The sequence below is a fragment of the Xiphias gladius genome, chromosome 15 (genome assembly GCF_016859285.1).
Source record: "Xiphias gladius isolate SHS-SW01 ecotype Sanya breed wild chromosome 15, ASM1685928v1, whole genome shotgun sequence".
Classification (NCBI taxonomy): domain Eukaryota; kingdom Metazoa; phylum Chordata; class Actinopteri; order Istiophoriformes; family Xiphiidae; genus Xiphias; species Xiphias gladius.
Genome location: NC_053414.1, coordinates 2,627,444 through 2,655,069, shown reverse-complemented (window position 1 = coordinate 2,655,069; position 27,626 = coordinate 2,627,444). Strand labels below are relative to the sequence as shown.

Below are 27,626 nucleotides of genomic sequence, written 5' to 3'. Positions count from 1 at the left end.
CTAATACCACTGCTGCTACTACTACTGATACTACTACTACTACTAATGCTACTACTACTACTACTGCTACTGATACTAATACTACTGCTACTACTGCTACTACTACTACTACTGCTACTGATACTAATACTACTGCTACTGCTACTACTACTGATACTACTACTACTACTGATACTGATACTACTACTACAACTACTACTACTACTACTACTACTGTATTACTGTATTACTACTGATACTATTACTAGTGATACTAATACTGCTACTACTGATACTACTACTACTGCTACTGCTACTACTACTACTACTACTACTGCTACTACTGATACTAATACTACTGCTGCTAATACTACTGCTGCTACTACTGCTACTACTACTGCTACGACTACTACTGATACTGCTGCTGCTACTACTGCTACTACTACTACTGCTACTGCTACTACTGCTGCTACTACTACTACTATACTACTACTGCTACTGATACTTCTGATAATAGTACTGCTACTACTACTACTACTACTACTACTACTACTACTACTGCTGCTGCTAATACTACTGCTACTGATACTAATACTACTGCTACTACTACTACTGATACTACTACTACTAGTACTTATACTGATACTACTACTAGTACTACTACAGTACTACTACTAATACTACTGATACTAATACTAGTGACACTACTACTGCTACTGCTACTATTACTGTTACTACTACTACTACTGCTACTACTGATACTACTACTATTGATACTAATACTACTGCTGATACTACTGCTACTACTACTGATACTTCTGATAATAGTACTGCTACTACTACTACTACTACTACTACTGCTGCTGCTGCTACTACTACTGCTACTGACACTAATGATACTACTACTACTACTAATACTACTACTGCTACAGATACTGATACTACTACTAGTACTATTACAGTACTACTACTAATACTACTGATGCTAATACTACTGCTGCTACTACTGCTACTACTACTGATACTACTAATACTGATACTTCTGATAATAGTACTGATACTAATACTGATACTTCTGATAATAGTACTGCTACTACTACTACTACTACTACTACTGCTGCTGCTACTACTACTGCTACTGATACTACTGATACTACTACTACTACTAATACTACTACTGCTACAGATACTGATACTACTACTAGTACTATTACAGTACTACTACTAATACTACTGATGCTAATCCTACTGCTGCTACTACTGCTACTACTACTGATACTACTAATAGTGATACTTCTGATAATAGTACTGATACCACTACTGCTACTACTAATGCTACTGATTCTGCTACTGTAATGATCATGACGATGATGATGATGATGATGATTATTATTATTATTGTATGGTAATAGCACGTGACTCTGCAGTCCTTCGGGTCTGACGTCACCCCCCCCCCAGTCCGCTCCGCGCCGTCTGCGCTCACCGGATCCAACATGGAGCAAGGAGGAGACGGGGCTCGTCCGGGGCCATCCTCGCCGATACCAGCGCACCATTTTCGGTCACCGCATTCCAGCCCGATTCGGCGGGGGAGGAGGTAGAGCGGGCGGAAGACGAAGGGGGAGAGAGGCGTAGGAGGAGGAGGAGGAGAAGGAGGAGGAGATCGGATGCGCCTCTTCTGATGCGCTCCAGTGACTGAAGAGTGAAAGGAGAAGAAGAAGGAGGAGGAGAGAAACGGTTGTCCGAGAATCCGGGATTAAAGAACCGAGCGGAGAGCGGGAGGGAACCGGAGCAGCCGCCGCTTCTGCCGCTGCCGCTGAAAGGCGAGGAACCATGAAGACACCGCACCGTGCAGCCGCGGCGGGAGTTTATTATTACCGGAGGTGAAAGGGAGAAAAATGAGCGAGGACACGCGCCCAGACGAGTGAGTACCCCCCCCCCCCCCACCCGCCTCATCGTTATTACACTGTTGTTATTATGATTGGATGCGTATTGACGCGCCGCCGCCGAGCGCCGTGCATTGATGACTGGGAGACGGATCGCTGCTGCTGACATGTTAGTATGTGCTCAAGCGATGAGGGGGTCCGGGGGCCCTCCTCATCCTCCTTCCTCTTCATCTCTTCACGGGGATGGAGAGGTCGGTCGAGGTCGGAAAGATTTGACAGGAAGGAGACACATGTGCAGCCTCCTGCAGATGTGATACAGTCACAACAGAGAGGAGACGATGGGGCTCAGTCTTCCTCATGACGGACCGGACCGCGGAGCTTCTGCAGGGACCAGCATGTGTCATCCCACTCTTGCCTTAGTTTCCCGACCCTTTCTCCTCAGTTCACGTAACAGGGGCGAGGAGAAGGACACGCTGCTCCACCAGTGCAGAGCAGGGGCTCCCGGCCTTCCTGGCTCAGGACCCTTTAAAGTGAGGCTGCTGCAGGTTGTGACTCATCATCCCAGGGTTGCATATGTCTACAGGTTCAGGATCAGACTGAGGCCGCGATCCAAAAGTGGCTGATGGTCCAGTATGTGCCCCTTCTCACTGGTGCTTCGCTGGCAGATACCACAGTCCGCTGGCCTATAACGAGTCTCTGCTGGCGAACGACAGCAGGCGCTTAGCATCAGCTAGAAATGTGTGAAGCTGGCAGCTAACGCTCTGATCTACTAGGACCCCAGCGTGGGGAGGGTTCCCAAAAAGTCTGGAAGTCAAACACTGCGTTCATCTGCGGTTCGGACTTTTTTTTCTTCCTCGCAGTATTAGCAGTAAAAGACGAGTATTACAACTGAATACAGCATAAACAGATTGACGGACTATTTCCCGAAACAACGTCAGAGCCTCCCTCTCTGGAAGGCGCTCGTGGTTTAGTCCGGTCCCGCAGCAGGGTGGACAAGAGTTAGCCTCCAGACAGGATAACCTGCTAGCAGCGTCTCAGAACGGGCCAGTCCTGATATTATAATAGTTGTCTTGCTGATGAATGAGGTGGCGTTGCAGCCACGGAGAGTGGATCAGCTGCAGGTTCGTCCTGTTACCACGAGGATGTCAGACGAGCTGAGCTCAGAAAGGTGCTACTAGTTATTCACACTAAAAGCAGCTCTGCAACAATAACTTCAAGTTGTCTGTTTACCAGTTCACCGGCATGGCTCTGCATGCACCAGCCCGGAAGGGGACGGGGGACCACTGAGTCTGAGTGTGTGTCAGGCCCAAACGTATGTGCTACACCCCCGCTTGTGACATAAGCTTGTATTGGGAGGCGACCAGACATTGCTTGGCGAGGCTAGCCGCAGCGACACCTTAGGTCCGACCGGCGTAAGCACGCCTGGAGTTTTATCACTAACGTAGCTACAAGCCAGCGGGAGCTAACTATATCCAAACCTCATTTCTGTGGAGACGGCAGACTAATTTTATATGTAACGTTTCACATGTAGGTCTTTAACCCACAAAATTCACTTATCGTTCCTGAAAAGTTTCCTGTGGGCACACGTGACGGTGAAAGTCGTCTCCAGAACGATAGATTTGATGGTGGAGATCTACTTTGAGCTCTATCTGACCGTACCTAACCTCAGCACAGCGCTCAGGGTCAGTCTCGGGAGCCGCGGTAACTTCACTTTGTTCCGCCAAAGTAGTTTGAATAAACCGCTCAGAACGCGCTGGCGGCGAAGGCACCCCCAGGTCTCGATGCCAAGCCTTCAGCAAGTCGGATCCTTTGTCCAGGGCGGGGAGTGAGGGCGCTAGGTAACCTGAAGAAGCAGGTTTTCGGTTAACTGCCTCCTGCTGTGCACACCCCTGCAGGTAAACACATGACTCATGTGACCGCAGCCAGATAATAGGCTTAGCTTGTGAAAATTTTACATATACTGCACCAGGCTGCACAGAGAAGCAGGCAGCAGGCTGTTCATCAGGACACGGGTGTGATTTCCACCGGGCCCACGTTTCTAAATTATTCTTTCAGTTTGATTCCACTAGACAGTGTCTCCTGGCTTAGGAAAAGAAAAGAAACCGTTTCAAACATCAGATGACCCCGAGCTCATGACGTGTATCTACTCAGATACCACGCGTTCCCTCACAGTCCGATGGCCTCGGACTGAGATCGTACGCTACGACACAGGCCGAGACGGAGATTTAACAGACCCATCTCACACAGTGTGACGCGCAACAAACGCTGCACTAACCCTCGGGCTGGTGGAGCGGGTTGGGGGTCATACACAATCGGAGACCCCTGAAAAAAACGACTGTTTTCAGTTTCAGTTTCCGAAGAAGAAGAAAAGAAGACGATACTTCAGCTCGGCTCATCCCGAGAAATACAAAGGTTTTCTACAAAAAAATTGTTTTTAGCCACAAGAGAGGCACAGTTTTAGAAATGTCCCATCGGACCAGCACTACAGACATTCATGTTCCTCAGGGGAGGAACCCTAATAACAGCGCCACCATTTGAATTGGTCCGGTACTTTGGTTTATGACCAAATACCTGCAGAACTAATGACGTTCCCATCAGCCTCAGCCGTAGCTTAAGTTTACCGCTAATTAGCAGATGTTAGCACGCTAACGAACTAAGACGGTGAAGGCCGTTGCTTTAGAACACGAGTCGTAGGACAACTACTGAAGTGGACAAACAGAAAAGTAAAATGAATCAAATCCTCAAAGTGTGATTGCAAGTTTGAGAACAGATGGAGCTCCCCCATCAAAACAGAGGGTGGACGTCTGATACCCGGTCAGTGGTCCTTATTGTTTTGGGAGAAGGACTCTCGGTTCTCATTGGACCGTGAGGGACTGAAGTGTTTTTGTGGGGATGTTTTCTATTGATCGGGCCAACCGATGTCCCCAAACCAGCCAACAGGGAGCTGTCGATAACGGCAGAGGGAGGGGGGTTGTTGAAAATGACATTGAGGAAAGGTCAGCAGGCAGCGGTGCCCTGATACTCCGGCCCCACCCGCACGGGAGAGCATCGATTTTCTATCCCCCCTGACCTCCATGTGAGCGGCGGGTGCTCGGTGACCAGTCCGGTGGTCGTACACGTCCTCGTGTCAGGACGTGTACGTTTAGGGGAAATACCCTTCAGGCCTGGCCAGTAATTCAGTGTAAGGATTTATCAGCTTTAGCAACAAATAAAATGTATGATCGATATTTCAGTTTTACACATATCACAAGTTTGGTCCCATACGAAAACTTTGATTATTTAGTGAGAAGTATTGAGTGAAATCTGCCTTAGTCAAATCATGATAATGATTTCAACCATAGCACCCTGCCATAATATCTGCACTTTTAAACATCTACCAGCATAATTACAAACGATATCTTGTTTCTGCCTGTAATGTTGGGGCAAACTGGAACCAGGAATGTTGAAATCAAGAGGGCAACAAACAGCTTTAAAAAAAGAAGAAGCAGAACCCACATTTTTAAAAGGAGTTTTTCATCAAATAACTTGACATATTTCTCTTAGCAGAAACAAACAACCAAAGTTGAGTTGTATAAATGGACTTATGAGGTACATAAAGTTGGCTCCTAATTTTGTGAACCTAAAACACCTGATTTTTGAAGGGAGTTTTGTGACTTTCTCCTCGGGCGTATGTTTACTCACTGTTTCCCGTTAACCTTCATTGAAAAAGCTTTGGTGCTAGCAGTCGCTACCAGATTTAAATCTGTCTGGACGTTCAGGTTTATTTAGGGTTCGTCCTCCACTTTGGACCAGACCAAAATACCACAACAATTAACAAACAGACATCCACGGCGCTCAGTGGATGAATCCTGCTGACCGTGGTGATCCTCGGACGTTTCATCTAGCGCCATCATCAGGTCAGCTGCTGGCATGGTTTTACTTGTGTGAGATATTTAAGTTACATATAAACATTGTTTCAACAGCATTTGAACGAGGACTGTAATTCAGTGCGAAACCTGTCCCAACTACGAGAGGCATCGCAGTCATTTAAATCCTTAGATGTCTAAAAACCTCGCGTTTCCCGTCAAATTGAACTTGGTTTGAACAAAGGCATCCGGCTGCTCTGTGACCTACAAATCACCGAATCAGTGCCTCCTGAGATCTTGTTAGAATCCCACTAAGGGCACCGGGAATTTATCAACAGCGACTGGTTACTGCACCATGCAAACGATTTCTCTTGTAGTCTGAGGAGGCTGCCGGACGGGAGCAGGAGACGAAGCAGAGTTTCGTGCCGCGGTCGCAGCGTCCGGCGATGGTCAGTGTCTGACCGACAGCGGGACCGGTCTAATGGAAGATGGATTTCCTTTAGGGTCGACCGGATGGGGCCGCACGCGTGCAGATCGACAGCTCTCATGTTTCAAACATCCGCTGACAAAAAACTCTAAGACATTAAAACGGTCAGCCGCCGCCGCCGCCGCCGTTTCGGTCGACCTGGTGAAGTGTACAGTGTCTGTGTGATGGGCGAGCGAGGGAGGCGGCTCATTGAGAAGTTTGGCATCTCCTGCTATTCTCTGTTGACCCAGGCATCGGAGAAACAGCATCTGATGCTGATGGTGTCCGGAGTCCGGACTATTAATCTGTGTGTGTGTGTGTGTGTGTGTGCGTGTGATTGACAACACGTGTGTTCCTGTGGGAGCGTTATATGTAGTTATGTACCGTGTGTGTTAGTCTTTCATGACGGGGACACACACAGACCACCAGAGGCTCTGCATCCCTGGTCAGCTCTCACAGATGTGTGTGTGTGTGTGTGTGTGTGTGTGTGTGTGTGTGTGTGTGTGTGTGTGTGTGTGTGTGTGTGTCATGCTGTTTGTTCAAGTGCATCCACACACTGTTGTTAAAGTGCTCTAAGCAGCCATTTCATTAGGGCCGGGGCTGTTTGAGGTCAGGGAGGTCCATCTGGTGGCTCCATCGGTAACTATGTGTAGCCAGGGAGCTTTTCAGAGACCCAGGAGCCTCACCTGCCGTTCGACGGGAGGAACCGGGGATTGAACGTAGTCCCGGGTCCCTAAAACGTCCCTGCTCTGGGGGAAGTGCTCGCTGGCTCAGGACCTATCAGGGTGCAGTTTGTCAAACACAGACTTCAGGCTGCTACAACTTGTGCAGTTTCATCCTCTGATGTAAATAACAACAATGTCAGTGGCATCAGTGTTAGAGAGGGTAGGGCCTTTCTCTTAATCTTCATCGACACCAAGAGTAACACTTAACCTAGTGAGCTACAGAAAGAGCCAGTGAACATGTGACGGACGGTTCGTATTTAGTTTATTGCTGCTCTGTACCTGGAGTTTTCAGCCTCCTGTTTGCTGCTTCAGACACAGTTGCATAACAGGAAATAACAAGAAACAGCATGGTTCCGTGTTGTTTTTTCCTTTGGTGTGAATAGTGTTTTTTAATTCCTCATCGGGCTCATTTGCATATTCTTCAGTTGTTGTCTAGTTCAGTTCCTCTGTCTCTTTAGTTTATTTGGTTGAAAAGGAGCTGGCGTGTCCTGCTCACAGCAGTGACATTAACAACGTCTGCAGCTAAATGTGTTGGTTCTTCATTGGTTCCCTCAGCTGTGGCCCTATTTTTTTCACATATGTAAATGTATATATTTTGGTTTTATATATATAGACAAGTGTGAGATACACATTGCACATTGTGTACTTTCTTATATATTAAATTTATTTCAATTGCTTTAATAGTGTAATTAGTAGTAGTGTTTTTATTTTTCTGTATTTTTATGGTTGCCTGACTGTGAATGTAGCTGCCATAGCAGAAGTCATTTTCTATCTATCTATCTATCAATCTATCCATCTCTCTATCCATCTCTCCGTCTATCTATCTATCGGTCCATCCAGCAGCGTCGGACCTTCCAGGCAGCTGCTGGTTTCATTTTCAGTTTTTGGTTTCTAGGAAAACCAGCTTGCAGAGACTTGAAACTGCTGCAGACGAACAGTCCACCACAGGCAGCATCAAATTGTCCTCCCATCTTTTGTCAGAGTGGCGCGGTGGTGGTGGGTTCAGGTGTAACGTACTTGTGAGCAGCTTGGACATCGGACTAACTGAGTCAGCTGCTGAAAACTGTTGAATTATGGTATAGAAGTGTGGTGGACGTGTGGTGGGGCTGCACGGGTCATGTGTGTGTGTGTGTGTGTGTGTGTGTGTGTGTGTGTGTGTGTGTGTGTTGGGCTGTAGAACTCAGGTGGGATTTAGTTGGACTTATCACAGTGTGTTTCTGATGCTGTTTCATGTCCCATTGCAACACACTAACACGCGGCTGCAACTTCATTTCTTCTAGTCGTGAATTAAATCTGTGGGACTTTTACGTCACCTGGGTGCAGCAGTGTTCATGCTCTGGCTCCGGCATTTGAGGACAGATGCCAAGTGGATGGTAGTCTGACTCACCGGATGAGGGCTGTGGGTAGTTGCCTGGTATTGGCCGCGTGTCTCATGACATTCACTCCGTGTTCAAGATCCGCTTCGCTACGGAAAACAACAACCTCCGAGCGAGCGACCGAAGTTTTGACGAAGACTTAAATCGCGCAATAACACAGTCAACATAAGTCTTTTATTGCACTTTCTTTGCGAGGAATTAGCCATTTCAATTGCAGTGATCATCTCCCAGAATGCAAATGTTTTAACAAAATGAGTTCCTCCCGACACTATTTTGCAGGGTCACCGTCGCTGCATCCTTGGCTTAGCGCAGCCCAAGATTACTGTGCTTGGTTTAAATAAATACAAACAAGCCGATCTCAATCATACAGGCTCATGCTTCTTGTCAGCCAATGCGTTTCTACAAGGAGCATCGTCTGGCGTCGCCATCCCTGCACACAAGGCGGTCCCAGTCCAGACTGTTCTCGTTTGTGGTTCCCCGATGGTGGAGCAAGCTATCAAATGTTATCAGAGCGGGGGCGTCCCTCTCTATCTCCAAGAACCTCTTGAAGACTCATCTCTTCTGAGAGGACCTCCTCGTCTAACACCTCTAACACCCCAACAGGCCTAACCAGACTTTACTGTGCACTTCTTTACCTGATCTCCTTGAGATCTCCTTTGTCTCACTGAACAGATCTACTATTTAATCTACTATAACTTCAAGGTCTCCTACTGTACTGAAGCATTCGTGTTGCCCCTCACTTGTAAGGCGCTTTGGATGAAAGTGTCTGCTCAATGAGCAAACGTAACTACTTCTGCTATGGGTTTTCCCCCCATAGCAGAAGGACCATTCTCCAGCGCTGTGTGGTCCTGCTATGTGAGACTAAGTGGGGGGAGACTGATGGTACCTTCTAGTGCAGCGGTGTTGACCGTGTTCATGAGAAAAGTCAGTTTGAATGACTCATTTATCGGGTTTTCAACAGTTGAGCGTACAACTATCTGATGGCTCAAGGGTTCGGGAGTCGTTGTGCATGCTGACGTTTTTTAAAATCTTGACTGTTTTCAGGATTTTTGATACCAGATTTAGTTGTTTACGTGTTTGTGGCTCTTAGACATGGAATGAGGGTACACTGGTTGTGCAGTGGTAAAGTCCCGGTCCACCACTGCAAAGACCCAGGGTTTTATTTGACTTTTATACAAGTGGCCGTGTTTGTGCTGGGAAGACGGTGAGGGATCATTTCTCTTTGCAGCTCTCCACAGGTGAGATAGTAATGACAAGAGTTGCATTGAAATTAGGCAGTCCAAAAGAAACAACAACAAAACATTCATAACCAGCGTGTCTGACAGGAGATGAAAAGAACATCCACACAGTTCAGCGGTGGAAGAAGAAGTCAGATCCTTTACTAAAGTAAAACATAAAGCTCTCCATTACAAGAGTAGCCTACTTAAAAATGACCCATGAGTATATTTTATTATTGGATCATTATTAGTACCATTTTACTGTTACTGTAGTTGCCAATTTTTACTATTTTCTGTACTTTTCGATAGTTCAATATACAACCGTGCATCGTATTTTCTCAGCTCATCATATGTTTTATATGTAAGATCTAAACCTGTAAAGTAACTAAAGCGTTCAAATAAACGTAGAGCAGTGAAACGTACGGTAATTCCCTCTGAACCGTGGCGGAGTAGAGGTGTGGGTTTCCCTGCCTTTATGTGCAGGTTTGTGGCATCGTCACGGCATGTCTTAGCTGGGCAGGCCACACTATTCAGAAATGCCTCGGCAGTTGTGTACATGCTCCAGGACGGGTTTTATGAAAGAATAAAGTTTTAAGCAACTTGAAAGTGACATGACTAACACTGGGAGCCCCACGTTTACCATGTATTTGTTTACATTTTGGTCAAGCTGCACCATGAAACGTCATGTTTGGTTAGCTACTATCAGTTACTGCTTACAGTGTAACCGTGGCTGTACAGGCAACTATCACTGGTTCAGTCTTAATACAGAAGAAAACATTTAAACCTGATGATAATGAGACAAGATCAATTACCGTTATGAGAAGCATCTTTGGTCTGTGATTTCCATGCGGGTTCCTGGGTGTTTTATCTGCACTAGAGATATCAGTATCATCAGGAAGAGTCAGTTGTGCTGATTCCAGGAATTCAGTAGAGTGTGTGTGTGTGAGGTCTCTGTGTTCACATTTGACTGAGTTAAGACTCTGAGAGGAAGGTATGCAAGTTCTGATCCAAATTTAGTCTAACCAGTTTAAAGGATTTTACATTTGACAAAATGTTTTGACAACTCCACAAGTCATTGTTGATCTTCCCTTATAGTTACTCATCAAAAATACCAAATTCATGGTGATAATCATGTTGACATGAAAAATATTATTTAATGTTATTTAATATATTCTATGAGTTATGAAAGAATTATAACTGAAAGCCACTTTTAATCTGTCACGGCTCAGGTTCAGGGGGATTCAATATCAAGACTCAGAGACACCGGTAAAAGGTCAGAACCGTTCACTTCTGTTAAGGTTTCGGCGGGCAGAAGCAGGCAGGTGCAAACAGGAGGCCAAGTCCGGGCGCAGGCAGGTAAACCAAGCAAAGGGCAAAATCCGAGAACAGGCACGGAAAGCTGTATAGCTACAGCGTGGAAAGCCCAACAGACAGTCTGGCAACAAGTGGAAATGGGCCGGTACATAGACCAGGAGCTGATTAGGGGATGGAGAACAGGTGAGTAGATGGGTGGGGAAGAGCCAGGTGGCTGAAAGGCGGGAAGGCCAGCATTATTGCTGGGCAGGAAGGCGCGGCAGGACAGTTAGTGATATGGTACATGAATACGTTAATGAACTGTGACAAAATCCTGTCAAATACTGTGATAAAAAGGGCGTTTCGTTTTCTGCGTAGTGAGAGTTTCCTGTGGGATCAGTCTCTAAGTACGAGTCAGAGGACAGACATCTTCCTTCTGATGTTGGCTGGGGGGGTATGAATATCAGAAAAATGGGCTTGCAGGCCAGTTCCTCGAAGCCCTGTGGTACAGTTCTGATCTGAGACCATTAGTCAGCCACTTTCCCAGTAAGTGTGAGGAATCTTGTGTGATGCAGAGGTGATGGAAAAACAGGCCTGATTCCAATGGACGGAGAGATACTGTAAACCAGCAAACACTGAGGGCTGACTGTACGCTGTCTGTGGGTTTAAAGAAAGTTGATGGGGTTTTTAATCTCCTCTCAATCCGATTAATAAAGGAACTTAAGCTTTTAATTTTCTGTCTCCTTTTGGAACTGAGGTCTGCCTGATTTTTCCCAAACCATCATCCTTCCCATAAATGTAAAGGCATGTTTGACTTACTGGTTTCATGGGTTACCCTCCATGGTAACGTGATATATGTGGCTGACATGCACAGCAAACCAATATTCAGACCATCCAAGTCTGTCAGTGAATTTCAAAGTCAACACATCATGTTGTTTCTGGGTGGGCCTGGCTAGACCGCATCAAACGCAACATAGATGACGAATGGACAGTTATCTTATACAAAGCGGCGAAGCCGTACATTCGCGTTGTTTGTTTTTATCAAGCGGAAATTCGACGACAGTTGACGCTTTGCGACGCATGTCAACATGTCAGCATGTGTCTGCATGTAGGGTTTGGGTTATTTGTCCGTTCACATTCCATTATGATAAACCAACAGAGTCATGGAAGAAAAACGTGACCTGTTTATGCACAACAATAATAAAACTACTGCAGAACAGACAAACAGAACCTCCGAGACTACTGTAGCTCTACCACTGTTACTGGCAAACGTGCATTATTCCCTGGCACACCCATCAAATCACCTAGAAACACCCCAGCAACCACTTAACAGCACCCTAGCAACCACCACTGATTCTCTAGCAAATGTCTTGGCACCACGCAGCAAAACCCTACTTCATGTATTTTCTTTAGAAAAGCTCTGTTATATATATTAAGGTGAGAAACACCTCAATCGGCAGTTCTAGTCGACAGTTTGGTAAATTGTTGAACGGATCGTTGAAACACAAATAGTTGCCTAATTAGCCAGAAGTAAAAATTGGTTATGATTTTTACTCTTTGGTTCTGTACGGTCCAATAATCATCCAAAATTGCCCTGATACGGAAAATAATGTAGATACATCAGGTGTCCCAAAACATTTGACTCATATCTTTTCACGGATAACGAGACGCATAACAGTAGTTTTTACGAGTGATGCTGGAAACAGGTTTTGTCAACTTTAAGTTTTTTGTTTGTTTCTACCTGGCCTCCAGAAAAATCTCGGAGTCACACTCTTCTACGTATAGAAACATAATGCTGTGAATTCTGTCGACCCTCTTGTTGCATTTTGACCTCAGTGATTTGATCCATGAACACGAATCTCCACCTCATAAAATCCGATCTGGACACATTAGGACATGTTTTCCAGATTGGAAGATTTTCACGAGCAGAGGTGGCGTGATGGTTCTCTGGAGACCGGATTTTGGTCTCTAGACTTGTGTAAATGATCATTCTGTGTCCAACGGTTCTGGTGATGTGTGAGAGCAATGTGGGTGGAGGTGGGCGTTACTTTTTAAACCTCTGACCTTCGCTTTATGAGCCTGACAGCATGGTATGCACACACACACACACACACACCTGGCTACATTACCTGGGACAGGAGGACACTGATGCTGACTGGAGCATGTCCTCACTGCATCTTTTGTGATACGCGTTACAGTCAGTTGTGTTTGATTCGGCGCTGAAACGATTAAAAGTTACATCAATCAGCTGTTCAGCAAATTCAACAAGTTGATAATCAATAAATCGGCCAAACGCATTTTCTGCTTGTTCCAGCTTCTCCACTGTGAAGATTTGCTGCTTTCCTCTCTTTTTTTTCTTTCCTATGTTCTTATTCATGCTAGTGGCTCTAGAATGGATTTCCATTATATTTGACACAGATATTCATGTTCCCCAGAGGATGAACCTCGCTGACTCTGGTGATCCTCTGACGTTTCCTCTAGCGCCACCGTGAGGTTGGGATTTTTGTTGTTTTGTGAAATGTCTCGACAACTAAGGGCCGGATTGTCATGGAGTCGGGCACAGGCCAGGGGGCGCTAGTGGGGTCGAATGTTTTTGATTCTTATTATGAAAAAACGTGTTTCAATCATAAGAAATTTAGCTCAAAAATCTGCTGCTGATTTTATTCTTCTGCTTGTTATATAATTGTATAGATGATTTATTTTAATTGTAGAGGTTAATGTATACCATCCCCACCAACCACCACCATCACCACCAACCACCACCATCACCACCACCACCACCACCACCACCACCATCACCACCACCACCACCACCATCACCACCACCGTCACCACCACCAACACCACCACCATTACCACCAACCACCACCATCACCACCACCGTCACCACCACCACAACCATCACCACCACCACCACCATTACCTCCACCACCACCACCATCATCACAAACACCACCACCACCATCACCACCAACCACCATCATCACCATCACCACCACCATCACAACCACCACCACCATCACAACCACCACCACCATCACCACCAACCACCACCATCACCACCAACCACCACCACCACCACCACCACCATCACCACCACCGTCACCACCACCACCACCACCACCGTCACCACCACCACCATCACCACCACCATCACCACCACCACCACCACCACCACCACCATTACCACCAACCACCACCATCACCACCACCATTACCACCAACCACCACCATCACCACCAACCACCATCATCACCACCACCGTCACCACCACCACCACCATTACCACCAACCACCACCATCACCACCACCGTCACCACCACCACCACCATTACCACCAACCACCACCATCACCACCACCGTCACCACCACCACCACCATCACCACCAACCACCATCATCACCACCACCACCACCATCACCACCCACTACCAGCAAGAAACCGCGTTCAGCGGCAGAGAAAGACCTTCAGGAATCACCATGAACATAAGAGGATAGAAGTGATGGATAAAACTACAAAAACAAAGACCCAAGTTGTGATAAACCAGAATTCTCCTTGAGTTCTATGTAGCTGCAGAGATTATATCAGTCCGGTCCGGTGTGTTGGAGGTACGGACCAGCGGACCAGCGCCGCCGATCTGAAACTGACCTCAGGCCTGTGAACGTTGAAGCAGCTGTTTGAACAAAGACAGTAAATGTTTCACTTCACATCATCGCTTGTTTTATAAATGAAGGTGTCTGTTTGCAAATGGAGGATCTCATTTTGGAAACAAACTCCAGAGTATAGTCCCTCCTGCGTGTGTGTGTGTGTGTGTGTGTGTGTGTGTGTGTGTGTGTGTGGCATGAGTCATCACTGCATTTGCCGGCGGCGTGCAGTGACACACACACACACACATAAGCACCATCTGTTTGACAGGCAGGCTGAATCACACGGTGGATGGAAGCTGTGTGTGTGTGTGTGTGTGTGTGTGTGTGTTTCCCGCCTCTCTCCAGGCCGTTAGGATGTGGCGTCGCGCAGCAGCACAGCTCGACAACTTGTCGCCAATGGAGACCGTCGCGTTACCGTGACCGTGGAGGCCGGATGTAGAGATGTCGGAGTCCAAAAGGCAAGAAGGCGCGAGACAGGAAGAGTTTCTCACAAACCTGATTTTTTTCGTTTCCGTATTTTGCCTCTTGCTTCGTCTCAGTCTGCAGCTCAGAGGAGCGACGACCACGGTTGTTGTGGTCTCGTGTGTGCGTGCGTGCGCGCGTGATCACAGGTGAGTAACGTTGCATTCACTGTCACTCGGTGACGAGAACACTGAATCGCTCCGGAGGCTGGAGGGAGGAGGAGGCTGCCCGGCTCCATTTAGACTCCTGCTGTTCTCGGTGCCGCCCAGTCCGGTCGGACCCCGCTGGTCGGTCTGGTCTGGGGTTTCTCAGACGTTTCGCAGCTGTGACGCCATTTTATGGTCCCAATCGTCATCATCCGCCACTAGAGAGACATCCAGCGGAGTTTAGATGCAAAGAACAGAGAGAAATGGTGGGACAACAACTGATACTTTGGAAAGAAGCAAAACTAAAGAATTGATTTTACACTTTGGACACAGTTTAATCCAGGTGAGAGTCTGACTGAGCGCATACCTGTTCTCAGATCACTTGGTGGCTGTGTTGGCTCTGCAGAGTCCAGTTTGACCTTGTTGTCTAGCTAGCCTCTCAGAAGGATGCCTGAGATCCTGAAAACCTGTTCCTGACCAGACCCCCCCATTAACACACACTTTGACAAACTGCAGTCAGTCATGTCTCCACAGAACCCCTCCACGTTAAATCTGTGATTACTTTTACCAGGTTCGGTTTGTGACAACAACCTGCAGCCGGCGGCACCGAGGACTTTTATTCTCCAGTTCTTCTTCTGAAGTCAGACGTTCACATTTGCGCTGTAGCTGATAATCCGGTTGGTTCACGGAGACAACAGCTGCGCTTCTTTCAGAGAAACTCTAACTTCTGTTAACTGACAGTTCTCAGCAAACAGCCAATCGAACAGCGGCGTGGTAACAGGTAGTCAGCCCCACCTGGCATCGAGTTTGTTCCATCTGCAAAGACTCTGGACATGTGTGTTGTTGACCTCTACAGCCAAAAGCAATAAAAAACACCATTTTAAAACTATTCCGTCAGACACTGAGCTTCAACTGTAGAATAATGATCAGTAACAGCAGCAGACGAGTTGTTTTTCTTGTCATGCATTAATCCAGAACTGCATTTCTCTCGACACGACTCAGTCCTGCTGAAACCAACCTTTTTTTTCTGGGATTTTGACCCGGATGACTCGTCACCTCTAAAGATGTCAGTAGGTCTTGAGTAGAAAGAAAGGCCCGACTTCCATCTTCAAGACCTTCCGTTCCTGTGACTCTCAGATTTAAGCTCATATTGCTGTCCCCGCAGGAATCCTGTTTCTCTGACACAAACGTAACGGCATCTATCACTTTATCAAGTGGTCAATGACATTACAAAGTCAGGGAACCACTTAAATTGAACTAAGTGAGCAGGAGGCAGGTTTTGCTGTGGATGTGACGTGGTAAAATGTCATCTGTGTACATGAGACGTGACGTGTGCTACGGTCAGTCCTGTATATCGTACCCTGTTTATGACAGTGGCCAAGAGGCCTTATTCCTGTTTCTACTTTACAGTCTCTGCTGCTAACTTGAATGTTTTTCATCAGCAGTTTGGTATTTTTTCCTTCAGACAGGTGTAAATTGTAGCTACAATGCCTGATGTCCACAGTCCATTAAATAAAGCCACATTTTAATGCAGTAAATGTGTGGAAAGGTCTTTGGTCAACATCAAGCTCTTTACTTTATGTAGGTGCAATAGCAGGTGAAAGGAAAGAAAGATTTCTGTTTTCCTTCCTAATGGACACAGAGATCTTCTTTCTTTTGCCTCAACACTCCACAAAACCTCTCTGGCTGAGGCAGATATTAAGTTTAGTTTTCCTGAGATCACGTGATCACGTCCGTTTAATGCAAGTCACACTGTGCGGGGTGAGTCCAATAAAGTCTTGTTTCGGTTTGAGGCTGTCAGTGTGTCCGCTGCGATGTAAAAGCTGAAAAGTATACGAGAGCGGAAGCACGTGGTCGTCTGCAGCTAAACAAGCAAGGTCTGGCCAGAGGTCTGTGTGTGTGTGTGTGTGTGTGTGTGTGTGTGTGTGTGTGTGTGTGTGTGTTTTGTCCTAAACATTTCTTACAAAGTGTCAAGACTGTTCTCCCATAAAAAAACCAGCCCACAGCTGGTTGGTACAAGCCGCCTATTACAACTCTTAGTGATGCTTTATTGTTTAGCGACATCTAGCGGTCGTGGTAATTATGACGAGGGCGAATGAGGAGGACAGGTGATGTAGTATAGAGAGCGAAACAGTTCGAGTTTGGAAGAGGCCGGGTCGGATGGGCGGGTCGGTGAAACGCTGGATTCAACCGCCGTTCTCCTCCTGTTTCAAACCGACAGTCTTTAAATGACACGTGAAATGTCCCCTAAAGCGCCACGTTATTTAGATGCATCCCATGAGATCAGGACGGTTTGATCGCCGGAGCTCTAAATGGTCTGTCGGGGATGGGTCCCGCTCCGAGACCTAGGACCACTATTTTGGATTGACAAGCAAAAAACTGACCATGTTTCCTTCTCAGCTGTCAACTGGCATCTCAGAGAGCCCGAAATCACACAGTGTAAAGGCCTGTAGGGAAGTTCTGTCACATTGTCATTTGACTTTGACTGTGACATCCCAGTCCAGTCCATGGTGTGGTTTGTATGGAAATGAAACTCAAAGAACCTTACTCAGGCAAAGGAAAGCTGCAGAATGAAACTCCAAAACAATAAGCGATAAAAACCAGCATAAAACCAATTAAGATGGAATAAAATTGGTTTAAAAAAAGTTGTTTAAATGAAATAAAATACAAATAAAAACAGTAGTAGACCAGAAATACATTTATTGTGCAGTTGCAGTGCAGTAATAGGTTGTAAGTTCCCCCAAATGCACCAGAGGAAATAAGAGTCAAGTAGAGAAACCAATTCAACAAAGGCACAGGAGAACAGCAGTTTCAGATTCAGTTCTAATTCAGGCTTGAAAGCTGAGGTGGGGCACATCTCAGACCAACAGGTTCCATCTGTGTTCGCAGCGCTGTAGCTAAAAGCAGCTTCGCCCTGTTTGATTCTGAACCCAGGTTTAACCAGCCGAATCGTAAAGATCTAGGAGCCCTACTGGGTTTATAGTCTTCAAGGAGATCAGGAATGCATTCTGGCCCGGGAGTGTTAAGCGATATATACAGACAATATATAAACCAGACAAAATGGCCAGGGGCCTCATGGGGCCACATGGGGTCCCGAGCAAATCTTTACATTGTCTGATCTAAATACCTGCGCGTTTGGGGGGAAACGCAGAGTCAGCGGACGTCTGTGCGGGATGCGTCACGATGAGCCACGAACCACAATCGCTGCAAATCCAGAAAAGCAGCCATGGCTACGAGACCTCGTCTACTTCTTCCGTCTGTGCAGTGAGTCCAGAGTGGGACACGGTGTCACACAAGGCAACACGCGACACATCTCATGGTGCTAATGCAAACGCAGACTTTAGAGCTTAATAACAACAACCCAAAAACAGACACTGAACCACGTCCTCCTGCTGTCGTGGGTTTTTTTTGTCTTTGCCGTTAAAACGTGGCTTTCTCCGGCTGAGGACGGAAAAGGTCGTATTCCTACTTCATCACTTAGACTATGGGACGTTTGTTAAACCAAGGTACAGAGTTTCACTGCTGTTTCTGATGGTTCATACCAGCCCAGAGAAAGTGGAGGAAACACTGTCCTAGATTTGAATCAGCCTGTTGCAAAGCGCTGAAGCTTGGGAAGTCGTTTTTACTTTTGACCCCTTCGATACCAACAAATTCAAATCCAGGACAAGGCACCTTCACAGCTGGTCACCGTTGCTAACCGATTCTTTGTTTGTCTCTGCTCCGGTGCAGTGACAGCTACATTGTGCGCGTCAAAGCGGTGGTGATGACCAGGGACGATTCGAGCGGCGGCTGGTTGGCGCAGGACGGCTGCCTGAGCAGAGTGGGTGTGTGCAGGCTGCTGCCGACCGAACTGCTGGGACGCAACACTTTCCTCATCCACGGAGAACGCCTCAAAGACAAGCAGGTCGGTCCAGCAACAACGGGTGTGGAGAAAGACATGACTTTACTTTGCACTTAGTCTCCATGTTTTCCCAGTGCAGTTTTGTCTCTTCACGAGTGACGCACCAATTCCATTTTTTCACCCCAACATTAACCACACGAACCCTTTCCTGTGGTAGCCGATGTTTTTGGCCTGTTTCTGCCTGATTTTACACACCTGTATTTACTGCTTAATAACTCACAGAACTATGGTTAATGTGGAAGACACTTGCACTCTTGATGTTATACGCATTCATTACGTTATTTATTCATCTCCATGAAAAAAAGAACACCAAATTTAGTATTTCTTATAGAGAATAAAATCACACTTTTTTTTACAGTGAACCTACTAAAATATGAATTATAAAACAATTTAAAATGTACATTTTCTGGTTCCCACGCTTCTTGTGCATATGTCTGCCAAATTTGAGGCCAATATGTAAAAAGGTTCTACAAGGCAGTTGGTGAGCAGTGTACCTACCGTAGGTAACGGGGGCCAAAACGAGACTTTCCAAAATGGCTAAATTGTGCTATCGACTTTGATTCAGGGAAAACAAAAATCGTTAATATTTTTTATAGGCACCTTCAAACTGACGATAATGAAACGACACGTCGTCGTCTTGTTTGTTCGATGTGGGGTTTTTTTTTCCCCAGGTGATTCTGGAGTGTGTCTTAAAGAAAGATCTGGTCTACACGAAGGCCACGCCCACGTTCCACCACTGGAAGGTGGACAACAAAAAGTGCGGTCTGACCTTCCAGAGCCCGGCTGATGCCCGAGCTTTCGACCGCGGGGTGAGGAAGGCCCTGGAGGACCTGACAGAAGGTACACTACACCTGCGCATGAAATGTCACAGGTTCAGTATCCGTCAGCTCATGTGTCCTCTAATGACTTACGGTCATGGTGGTTTAGATGGTTTAGAGAGGCTGATTTATCTAAGTTCTGAGGAAAAATGCTCAAAACACCCAACTTAGGAGTAAAAATGGTTCTTTGATAATAGTGAAAAAAGACATTTATCAAGCAGCTCATCCCTCTTCACGCAGCAGCAACAAGTTGGAGAATGTTGTAGAGCAGCTCTCACGTGGTTGAGAGTGCTACTACTAAAAGTAGCAGATGAGATGAACTGAGCCTCATACTGATCCTGCTGTCTGTCTCCAGGCTCGACCACGTCCTCGTCGACGCTGCAGAACGAAGCAGAGCTCGGCGATGACGACGTCTTCACGGTGAGAAACTCTTCCGGGACCCTTCAGTCTCTCGGAGCCGCGAATGTCCGGGATCTTCACTCCTGTCTGTCACGTGAATACGGGGAATCTCTACACATGGGGCATATTTATCAACCCGAGGCAGGCGAGCGTAAATATGGGGCCACATTTTTCCAGCAACTCCATCCTTCACTCGTATGACTCATCATCCCCTCATTTTTTATTTGTCTGCCCTTATCAAGCTTTCTGCACCGTAACATTAGGAGTTCTGTCGGAGCAGCCAGCAGCTGTTTTTATTCTAGGGCCAGACAAGAGATGCTGCTTTTGTTTGTCGCGATGACTTGCTGTGATGTGACCAGTCTCTGTGTGTGTGTGTGTGTGTGTGTGTGTGTGTGTGTTCGGTTTGGAGGGGTATCAGACAGGAAGCACAAAGGACGGGAGGGGTCGGGTATCCTGTGGTGTGTATGACCAGACACATGTCGCCGTCCTGTTTGGGGTTTGGTTTTTGGCAAAAATGTCCTCACGATGTAGAAATGTCCCCACAATAATGGTTTCAAGCTGAAATTTGTCAACACGAACATAGAAAGACACACACACACACACGCGCCTCACTCCGTGCGTTTACATGCACGCGCAGATATCTTTCTCCAATAAGACGACTTCTTAATCTTCATGTAAACGAGAAACTGTGTTTCTGTAATCTGAGATTAGATAATCCTGATTTCGCCAGCTGGACTTCTCCCGGAAAACGCAGAGTTCTCTGCCCGACACACTTTCCACAGCTTTTTACGAATGTGCACGTGCCGGACAAAGACTTCAGACCGCGACGGCAGAGGAGCTGAATGAAAGAACAAATGATTACAACTCTAATGCGTTTAAAATAATTCAACGGCCCGATTTAAACTGAGGCAAACGCAAAGTGTCCTCCAGACGTCTCAGTCTGTCCAACACTGAACATTTTATACTCCAGCATTCAGACACGTTTGAGCTGTGCAGTGGTGGGAGAAGTACTCAGAGGAAAAATACTCAGTTACAAGTAAAAGTCCTGCATTCGAAATCCTACTTAAGTAAAAGTACAGAGGTACTGTCAGCTTGATGAAGTTAGAGTATCACAGTAAAACTACTTCATGTAGTTCCTGTATCACAGTAAAAGTACTTCATGTAGTTCCAGTATCACAGTAAAAGTACTTCCTGTAATCCCAGTATCACAGTAAAAGTACTTCCTGTAGCTACACTATCACAGTAAAAGTACTTCACTGTGCAGGGACCTGTCTCCTGTGACTGGTCTCTGATTCTCTGACGTGAGGGGTTAATGATTCTGAGTCACGGAGGCTTCAGCAGCGTTTTACTGCTGGAGCTGCTTTTAGTTTAGTCCACTGGTTCCCAACCCGGGGGTCGGGCCCTTCCAGAGGGTCGCCAGGTGAACCTGAGGGGTCGTCAGTTCTGATTCACTGATCTGGATTCGGTTCCTGGACTTTTCTCTGGTCTTTATCGGATCATTTTCCTCTTTGGCCTCAAACAGTTATTTAAATGAAACCGTCTGAGAGGATCAGAGGAGAAACGAAAAAAAAAAATGAAGTAGCAGCAAATGGAAATGCTCAAGTAAAGTACATGTACCTCCAAACTGTACTTCAGCAAAGTAGTTGAGTAAATGTACTCTGTTACTTTCCCCCACTGTCTTTCTGCAGCAGAAACAATACAAACATGCTGTTAACATTATAGTGCAGTCAAAGAACCTCCTTGTCTCCTCCACCTCCGTGCTCAGTCCTGATGGCAGCACCAGCTCCTGCTCTCTGCCAGTTTTTCCGTTTTCCAAAGAAGAGGGTGTATCGTTTCCGCAGGATGTCCAGCGCTGGAGAGTTGCGTCGGACCTGTCGGTAATCCATCACCGAGCCGCCTGTTTACATAGCTGGCCTCATTTAGAGGGGAACGTGTCTGCAGGTTATTCCTGTCTGCAGGTCTGAAGTCTGGACCCCAGAGGAAGAGGGTGGATCTTTTCAGGAAAAAAAGTTCTTGAAAGGATCCGGACTCAGAGGCGCTGAGGAGGCTCAGAGGACAATAAGGATGTAGATCAACAAGCGTCATGACGCAGTACTTCCTCTCCTCTGGACACCGCTGAAGAACTGAGGAGATCTGGACCAAATACAGCCTCAGACCCATCCCGGTCTGAGGCTCCAGAGGGAAACAGCAGGAGATGAAGTGGAGCAGTTATGTGCTGGAACTATGGAGGTTTTGAGCCCTGAAATACAATAATTTGACTAAATTTGTGCATAGGTTGAGTTTGCCGTGTTACAATGGTTTAAAATGAAACGATGCTTTTATATTTACATTCTTCAAGGTCTACTCAAACACTAAAGCTCAGGTCTTCAGCTGAGGGCACGGTACCTCTTAATGGTCTGTAGAACCAAATAGTTTTTTCTGCCCCATTAAAAGGAAACTTTGTCCAATAACAGACGTTCCTTGGTTCATCAGAAAGTATTTGGTGGTGTTAAAGCACCAATAAAAGAGAAGAAGAAGAAAACCACAGGCTCAGTTTTGTTTTTCAAAAGGCTTTGCAGATGGAAAAAAGAAAATTATGAGGCGGGGAATGTATTCAACATGTTTGATGATGGATTTTGGACAGAAACACTGAATTGAAACGAAACGCTTGAAAAGAGCTGAGGCAGAGACGCAGCTTTAGTTTAACTTCAACAGAAGTTGACTAAACAGACAGAGACAAAGCAGAGTTACAGAATTGTAAAATCCAAAAGTTCACCCAGAAAATCACAGAACGGCCTTTTCCTGAGTTTGCACCATGTAGCAAAAACTAACCCAGAAATCAGTGGATTCGTTCGGCAGGTTCTGTGGAAAATTTCCGCTCCTCAGTTTTTCTGCTGTGTTCATCTTGTGTGATCCGGGTGAGCTCAGAAAGCTCCAAGCCCCACATGAAAGCGGGGGCCCGCGTCAACCCCGTGGATGACACAACCCACCGCACTGCGCTCTGAGGGCCGCGGGCGGCGAGGCCGGGCTGGGATTCATTTAACACAGACCCAATAAAAACACAAAGACTTCAGAGATGTGTCTGCCGCGCTGCTGCGGCTCCTCAGGTCTCTTATTTTCTCTCTCCTTCTTGTCTAACTGCACGCAGAAGTCTGGTGGAGGGTCAGAGCTCACTGAGGCGAACCTAAGGTGGGTCCAGAGAGGAACCGAGATCTAACGGAACGCGTCCTCCCTGGGTTTGGTGAATTACTGGTTTGCTGTCACTAACCTGCTTCAGACTTTTAGTTTAGTTTTCAATGCACTGGCTTGAAATGAGGTGGGATTTTGAACAGGCTGTCATTTTAGTTCAGAATAATCACCCGGAAAGAAAAAGGCTAAAGATCAGACTTTGGTGGCAGATGTTGACAGGTAGCCTTTCAAGGTAGACATCCCTGGAAGACCCAGCGTGCACCTGTTGGCAGAGAATTCACTTGTGGGTGCGTTTGATGCTGGTTCCTTAGTGTGCTTGAATCAGTGATTAGTTAAGGTTGATAGTCTTTTTACGTATGCTCAGGTGTGACCCTGCTGACATTTCGGTTGACCTTAAACATAATTTCGTTGCTCTACATCTGTTACTGTTGCTGCTGCTCAGGTCCTCTCAGCGTTCAGTGTAGCTCACCTGTGCAGCTGTGATTGGATGTGTGCTTTCGTTCTTTACCAGTTTTTTTTTTTACCCTGTTGCCATAATTCCTTGGTTCATGTCCATGAGTGCAGTTTTACCAGCAGGACTGAAGTCTTCAGCTCCGCTCTCCAGCTCTTCTTCTCTCCTAGTCTTGGCTTTAATAGCTGATTGAAAACACCTGCTGTGACATCACTGATTGGGGCGTGGCCTGAGGCGCAACATGTTTGAGCTCACACACACTAGAGCAGCAGCAGTTGTCTGCACGGTGCGATTCGGCGCCGAACGACCCTTTGACCCTTCTGCAGGCTGACCCGTGTGTTTTCTTCTTCTCGTTCCTCTTCCTCCAGACCGCCACCGACAGCTCGTCCAACTCGTCCCAGAAGAGAGAGCCGGCGATGCACACGTTGGCCCCGCCCAACCTCTGCGAGCCCCGCCGGCACCACTGCATCCTGGGACCTTTCTATGAGCAGCAGCACCGGCCCTCTGATCACTACTTCCTAGACCAGGTGCGTAGAGTCAGGGTGGGATCTACAGCCTGGATTGTTAGGGCTTGACATGATACAAGGTTCAGATTTGTGTCTGTGAAGTCCTGAACCCTTTAGCCTGTATGACCCATAATGCCGTTTTTTTGCCAGTTTGGATTGAGTTCAGATCAAACACAGTCAGGTAAATGGGGTTGACCGTGTCAAATAAAGCCATTCAGCTCTCAACAGCTGCATGAACAGATTTTTTCAGGTCTATCTTAATGTAATATTCACAGGCCATATGTACGTTGAGTGAGTTACTGGTGGCTGTAATCCTTCCCTCTGCTCATACCAGCCAGAAGGTGATTCTTCCAAAGACCAGCTACACTGGGACTACAATGGGAACGAAATCCAGAATCCATGTTCTGTTTAAAAATGCATCAGCTTCATCATTCTGTTCAATCTCCGTCCTGGCAGTTTTGTTCCAGTAATGAACCTACATTTGACTACCAAGTTCTATCTTTCTGCCGGGTCAGCAAAGAAACACTGTTGGAGGGAATTTTGTACTAACAAGATCAGGTCAAAACCAGTATCTGGCTGGACCCTTTACCTGTTTCCTTCTCTCCTGCTCTCTGTGCTCACATAAACAGTAATTTAATGCAGCTGAATTCCCAATGAAGCTGTTTTCATTTTTTCTGCTTCGGTTGTCAGACAACGCAACAAGTATGAATTAGTGACTAAAACGTGGCCCATTGAGACGACATGTTAACCAGCAGTCAGTTCCAAGACATTTCCAAGCTGCTGCTCTGCTGCTGAAATCCTGGTTTTATAACCACGACGTCGTCTGACAGAATCACCAGACACATGAGTTAAAGACAACGACTGCGCTGTGATTTCAGCTGTATTTACCTGTAAAATGATCAGTCAGAGAGAAAGTTAGAAGCTCATTCACGTCACGTGTCAGCTGACGTGTGGTCAGTTGAATGAGACGCATAGAGACGTGTTGTCTGAGGAGGGAAAGATCGACCTCGTGCTCACAGGGCAACACTGGCGACTCTCTTCTCTGGAAAGTAGCTAAGGTTTGTCCAGGAAGTCGGAAGATTTGTCGCTCGGTGCTTTGGTGAAGAAAAGTCACTGAAGGGTCTGAAAAGTCGGTAAATCTAGTGACAAAGGTCCTAAGTTGGCAGCGCTGCCTGTAAATGTCCCCTGATGACGCAGTAGAAACTGTTTGTGCCAGTTCACTTTGAAAGAGCGACAACCAATGGCAAGCTCCAACACTTAGTCACGTGGCATTCGGTTGACCATGGTGTAACTTTACCAGTCAGTCAGCCAGGGACGTTCGCGTTTATAGAGCTGTTCCCGCTGTTGCGGTCCAGCCAAACAGACAGTAACTTTGGAGGACAGCCACTTGACTAACCCAGGCTGCTGAAGCTCATTTTAGTTTTGGCTGAATGTTAGAAGCCATTTTCTGCACAGAATGTGGGCTGAGGATTTTCTGGCATTTTACAGTGTCGTCGTTCTGCAAAGGGACTTCACATACAATATGGACAGGAAGCTTGTCAGCCTAGTCAGAAATGCCACTTGATATACTGTATATCTGTATATCTGCCAAGCCACGTTAATGACTTATTTTATAACATGCAAACCTATGCTCCGGACCGTATAAACATAAAGACTCTGACCCAGAGGGCCTTGCAAGGGAGAAAGGGGAACTCGAGACATTCATCATCATCGTACTGTGGATTTCTGCTGTTGACCTCCTCTTCCCCCTTGGAGGACTAACTTTTTAAACAGTCTCTGTCTCTCTCTACGTCTCTGCAGGCGGTGCACATGTTTCCTCGTCACATCAGCTTCCAGGTGGAGGAGGAGGAGATCGTACGTATCAACCCTCGCGAACGAGCCTGGCTCACCGGCTACGAGGACTACCGGCACGCCAACTCTACACGAGACAAACTCACCCAGTCCGACAACCCTGACGCCTACATACACTTCACCAAGAGCGAGCCGCCGAAACACGACTACATCTACCCGTACCCGCTGAGCTGCGACGTGCAGCGAGGCTGCGAAGGTAAACCGGGCTGCCTGGAGCTGGGCGGCGGCCACAGGGCGGTGGTGACGGTGCAGCCACGCGCCCTGCAGCCTAAAGGCAAACGGCGGAAGGAGGAAGGCGAGCGTTCGCGCTGCGTTTACTGTCAGGACATGTTCAATCATGAGGACAACGGGCGGGGGCGCTGCCAGGAGGCACCTGACCCAATCCAGACCTGCATCCGGCGGGTCAGCTTCATGTGGTGCGCGGACAGCCTGCTGTACCACTGCATGTCGGACCCGGAGGGGGATTACTCGGACCCGTGCTCCTGCGACACTAGCGACGAGCGCTTCTGTATGCGCTGGACGGCGCTGGTGGGTCTGTCACTGCTGGCACCCTGCATGTGCTGCTACGCCCCCCTCAGGGGGTGTTACCGCTGCGGCGTGGCCTGCCACTGCTGCGGTGGGAAACACAAAGCTGTGGGCTGAGGCGTCGCAGGCCCCGCCCTCCTCACACAGACAACAAGGACCCACCGGAGGAGGCAGTAGTGTTTTTTACGCTGTTATTTTGTCGTCGTCGTTTGTCTCGTCTCTGATTTCCAGGAGAAGGAACTGGAACTTTGTCTAAACAGATGGAAAAAAAAAAGTTCCCTCTTGTTTTTGTCTTTTGTCTTGTGTGATGTTGGAGACCAAGTAGCTTCCAACTGTCACAAAGACTGAACAAAGAATATTCATTTATATATAAAATTATATATATATAAATATAAATATATATATATATATATATATATATAAAAACAGGTACTTTATATTTTTACACAGTTTTAAAGGCTTGAACGTGTCATTTTTTTCAGCATTGTGTGAGGTCTGTATGAATGTTGTTGTGCTTGTAGAGAGAACTACAGCTAATGACACGCTGCAAAACATTTCAGATTTAACAAGACATTGTAGGACGACATAATCATCTCACCAAAAAGCTCTAAAGTGGCAGCATCATTTCAGCTGGAAGCGTTTTGGGAAATATTCACGTTTTGGATCTCAGTCTCAGTCTGTGTGACCTCTCTACACACTCTCGCTCCTGCTGTTAAGGTGGGTGTTTTGCATCGTGTCGGCAGCTCTGGTCCCCTGATGTTCAGCAGAGGCACTTAACTGGTCTGAGGGCTGCTCTGCTTCCCCTCCCAGCAAACTGAAGAAATAGACCAGTGTGGCTCACCAGTAAGAATGAATATTCCAGAAAGGTAAAAAGTCCCTGAGCAAGTTGGATTTGAATAAGTGCAGTTTGACTCAATCTTCAACTGTGGTATATTTTTATGTAACCCGTCTGCACATGTACCTCATTG

At 46.7% G+C, this 27,626-nt stretch overlaps 1 protein-coding gene across 1 annotated transcript; it reads left to right on the top strand.

Annotated features, from left to right (window-relative positions):
* The first annotated feature begins 1,714 nt into the window (after positions 1 to 1,714).
* spred2a (sprouty related EVH1 domain containing 2a) lies at positions 1,715 to 27,053 on the top strand. Its single transcript, XM_040146559.1, has 6 exons — positions 1,715 to 1,900; positions 18,769 to 18,943; positions 19,612 to 19,780; positions 20,114 to 20,178; positions 24,145 to 24,303; positions 26,083 to 27,053. Exons 1-6 carry the CDS (start codon positions 1,875 to 1,877, stop codon positions 26,773 to 26,775), a joined length of 1,287 nt encoding a protein of 428 aa, XP_040002493.1. The 5' UTR covers positions 1,715 to 1,874; the 3' UTR covers positions 26,776 to 27,053.
* The last annotated feature ends 573 nt before the right edge of the window (positions 27,054 to 27,626 follow it).

Excerpts from the sequence above, each read along its gene's own strand:
- spred2a (XM_040146559.1), top strand. The coding sequence starts at position 1,875 with ATGAGCGAGGACACGCGCCCAGACGA. Across the intron at positions 18,944-19,611 it reads AACGCCTCAAAGACAAGCAG|GTGATTCTGGAGTGTGTCTT; the intron begins GTCGGTCCAGCA and ends TTTTTTCCCCAG. Across the intron at positions 20,179-24,144 it reads GCGATGACGACGTCTTCACG|ACCGCCACCGACAGCTCGTC; the intron begins GTGAGAAACTCT and ends CTCTTCCTCCAG.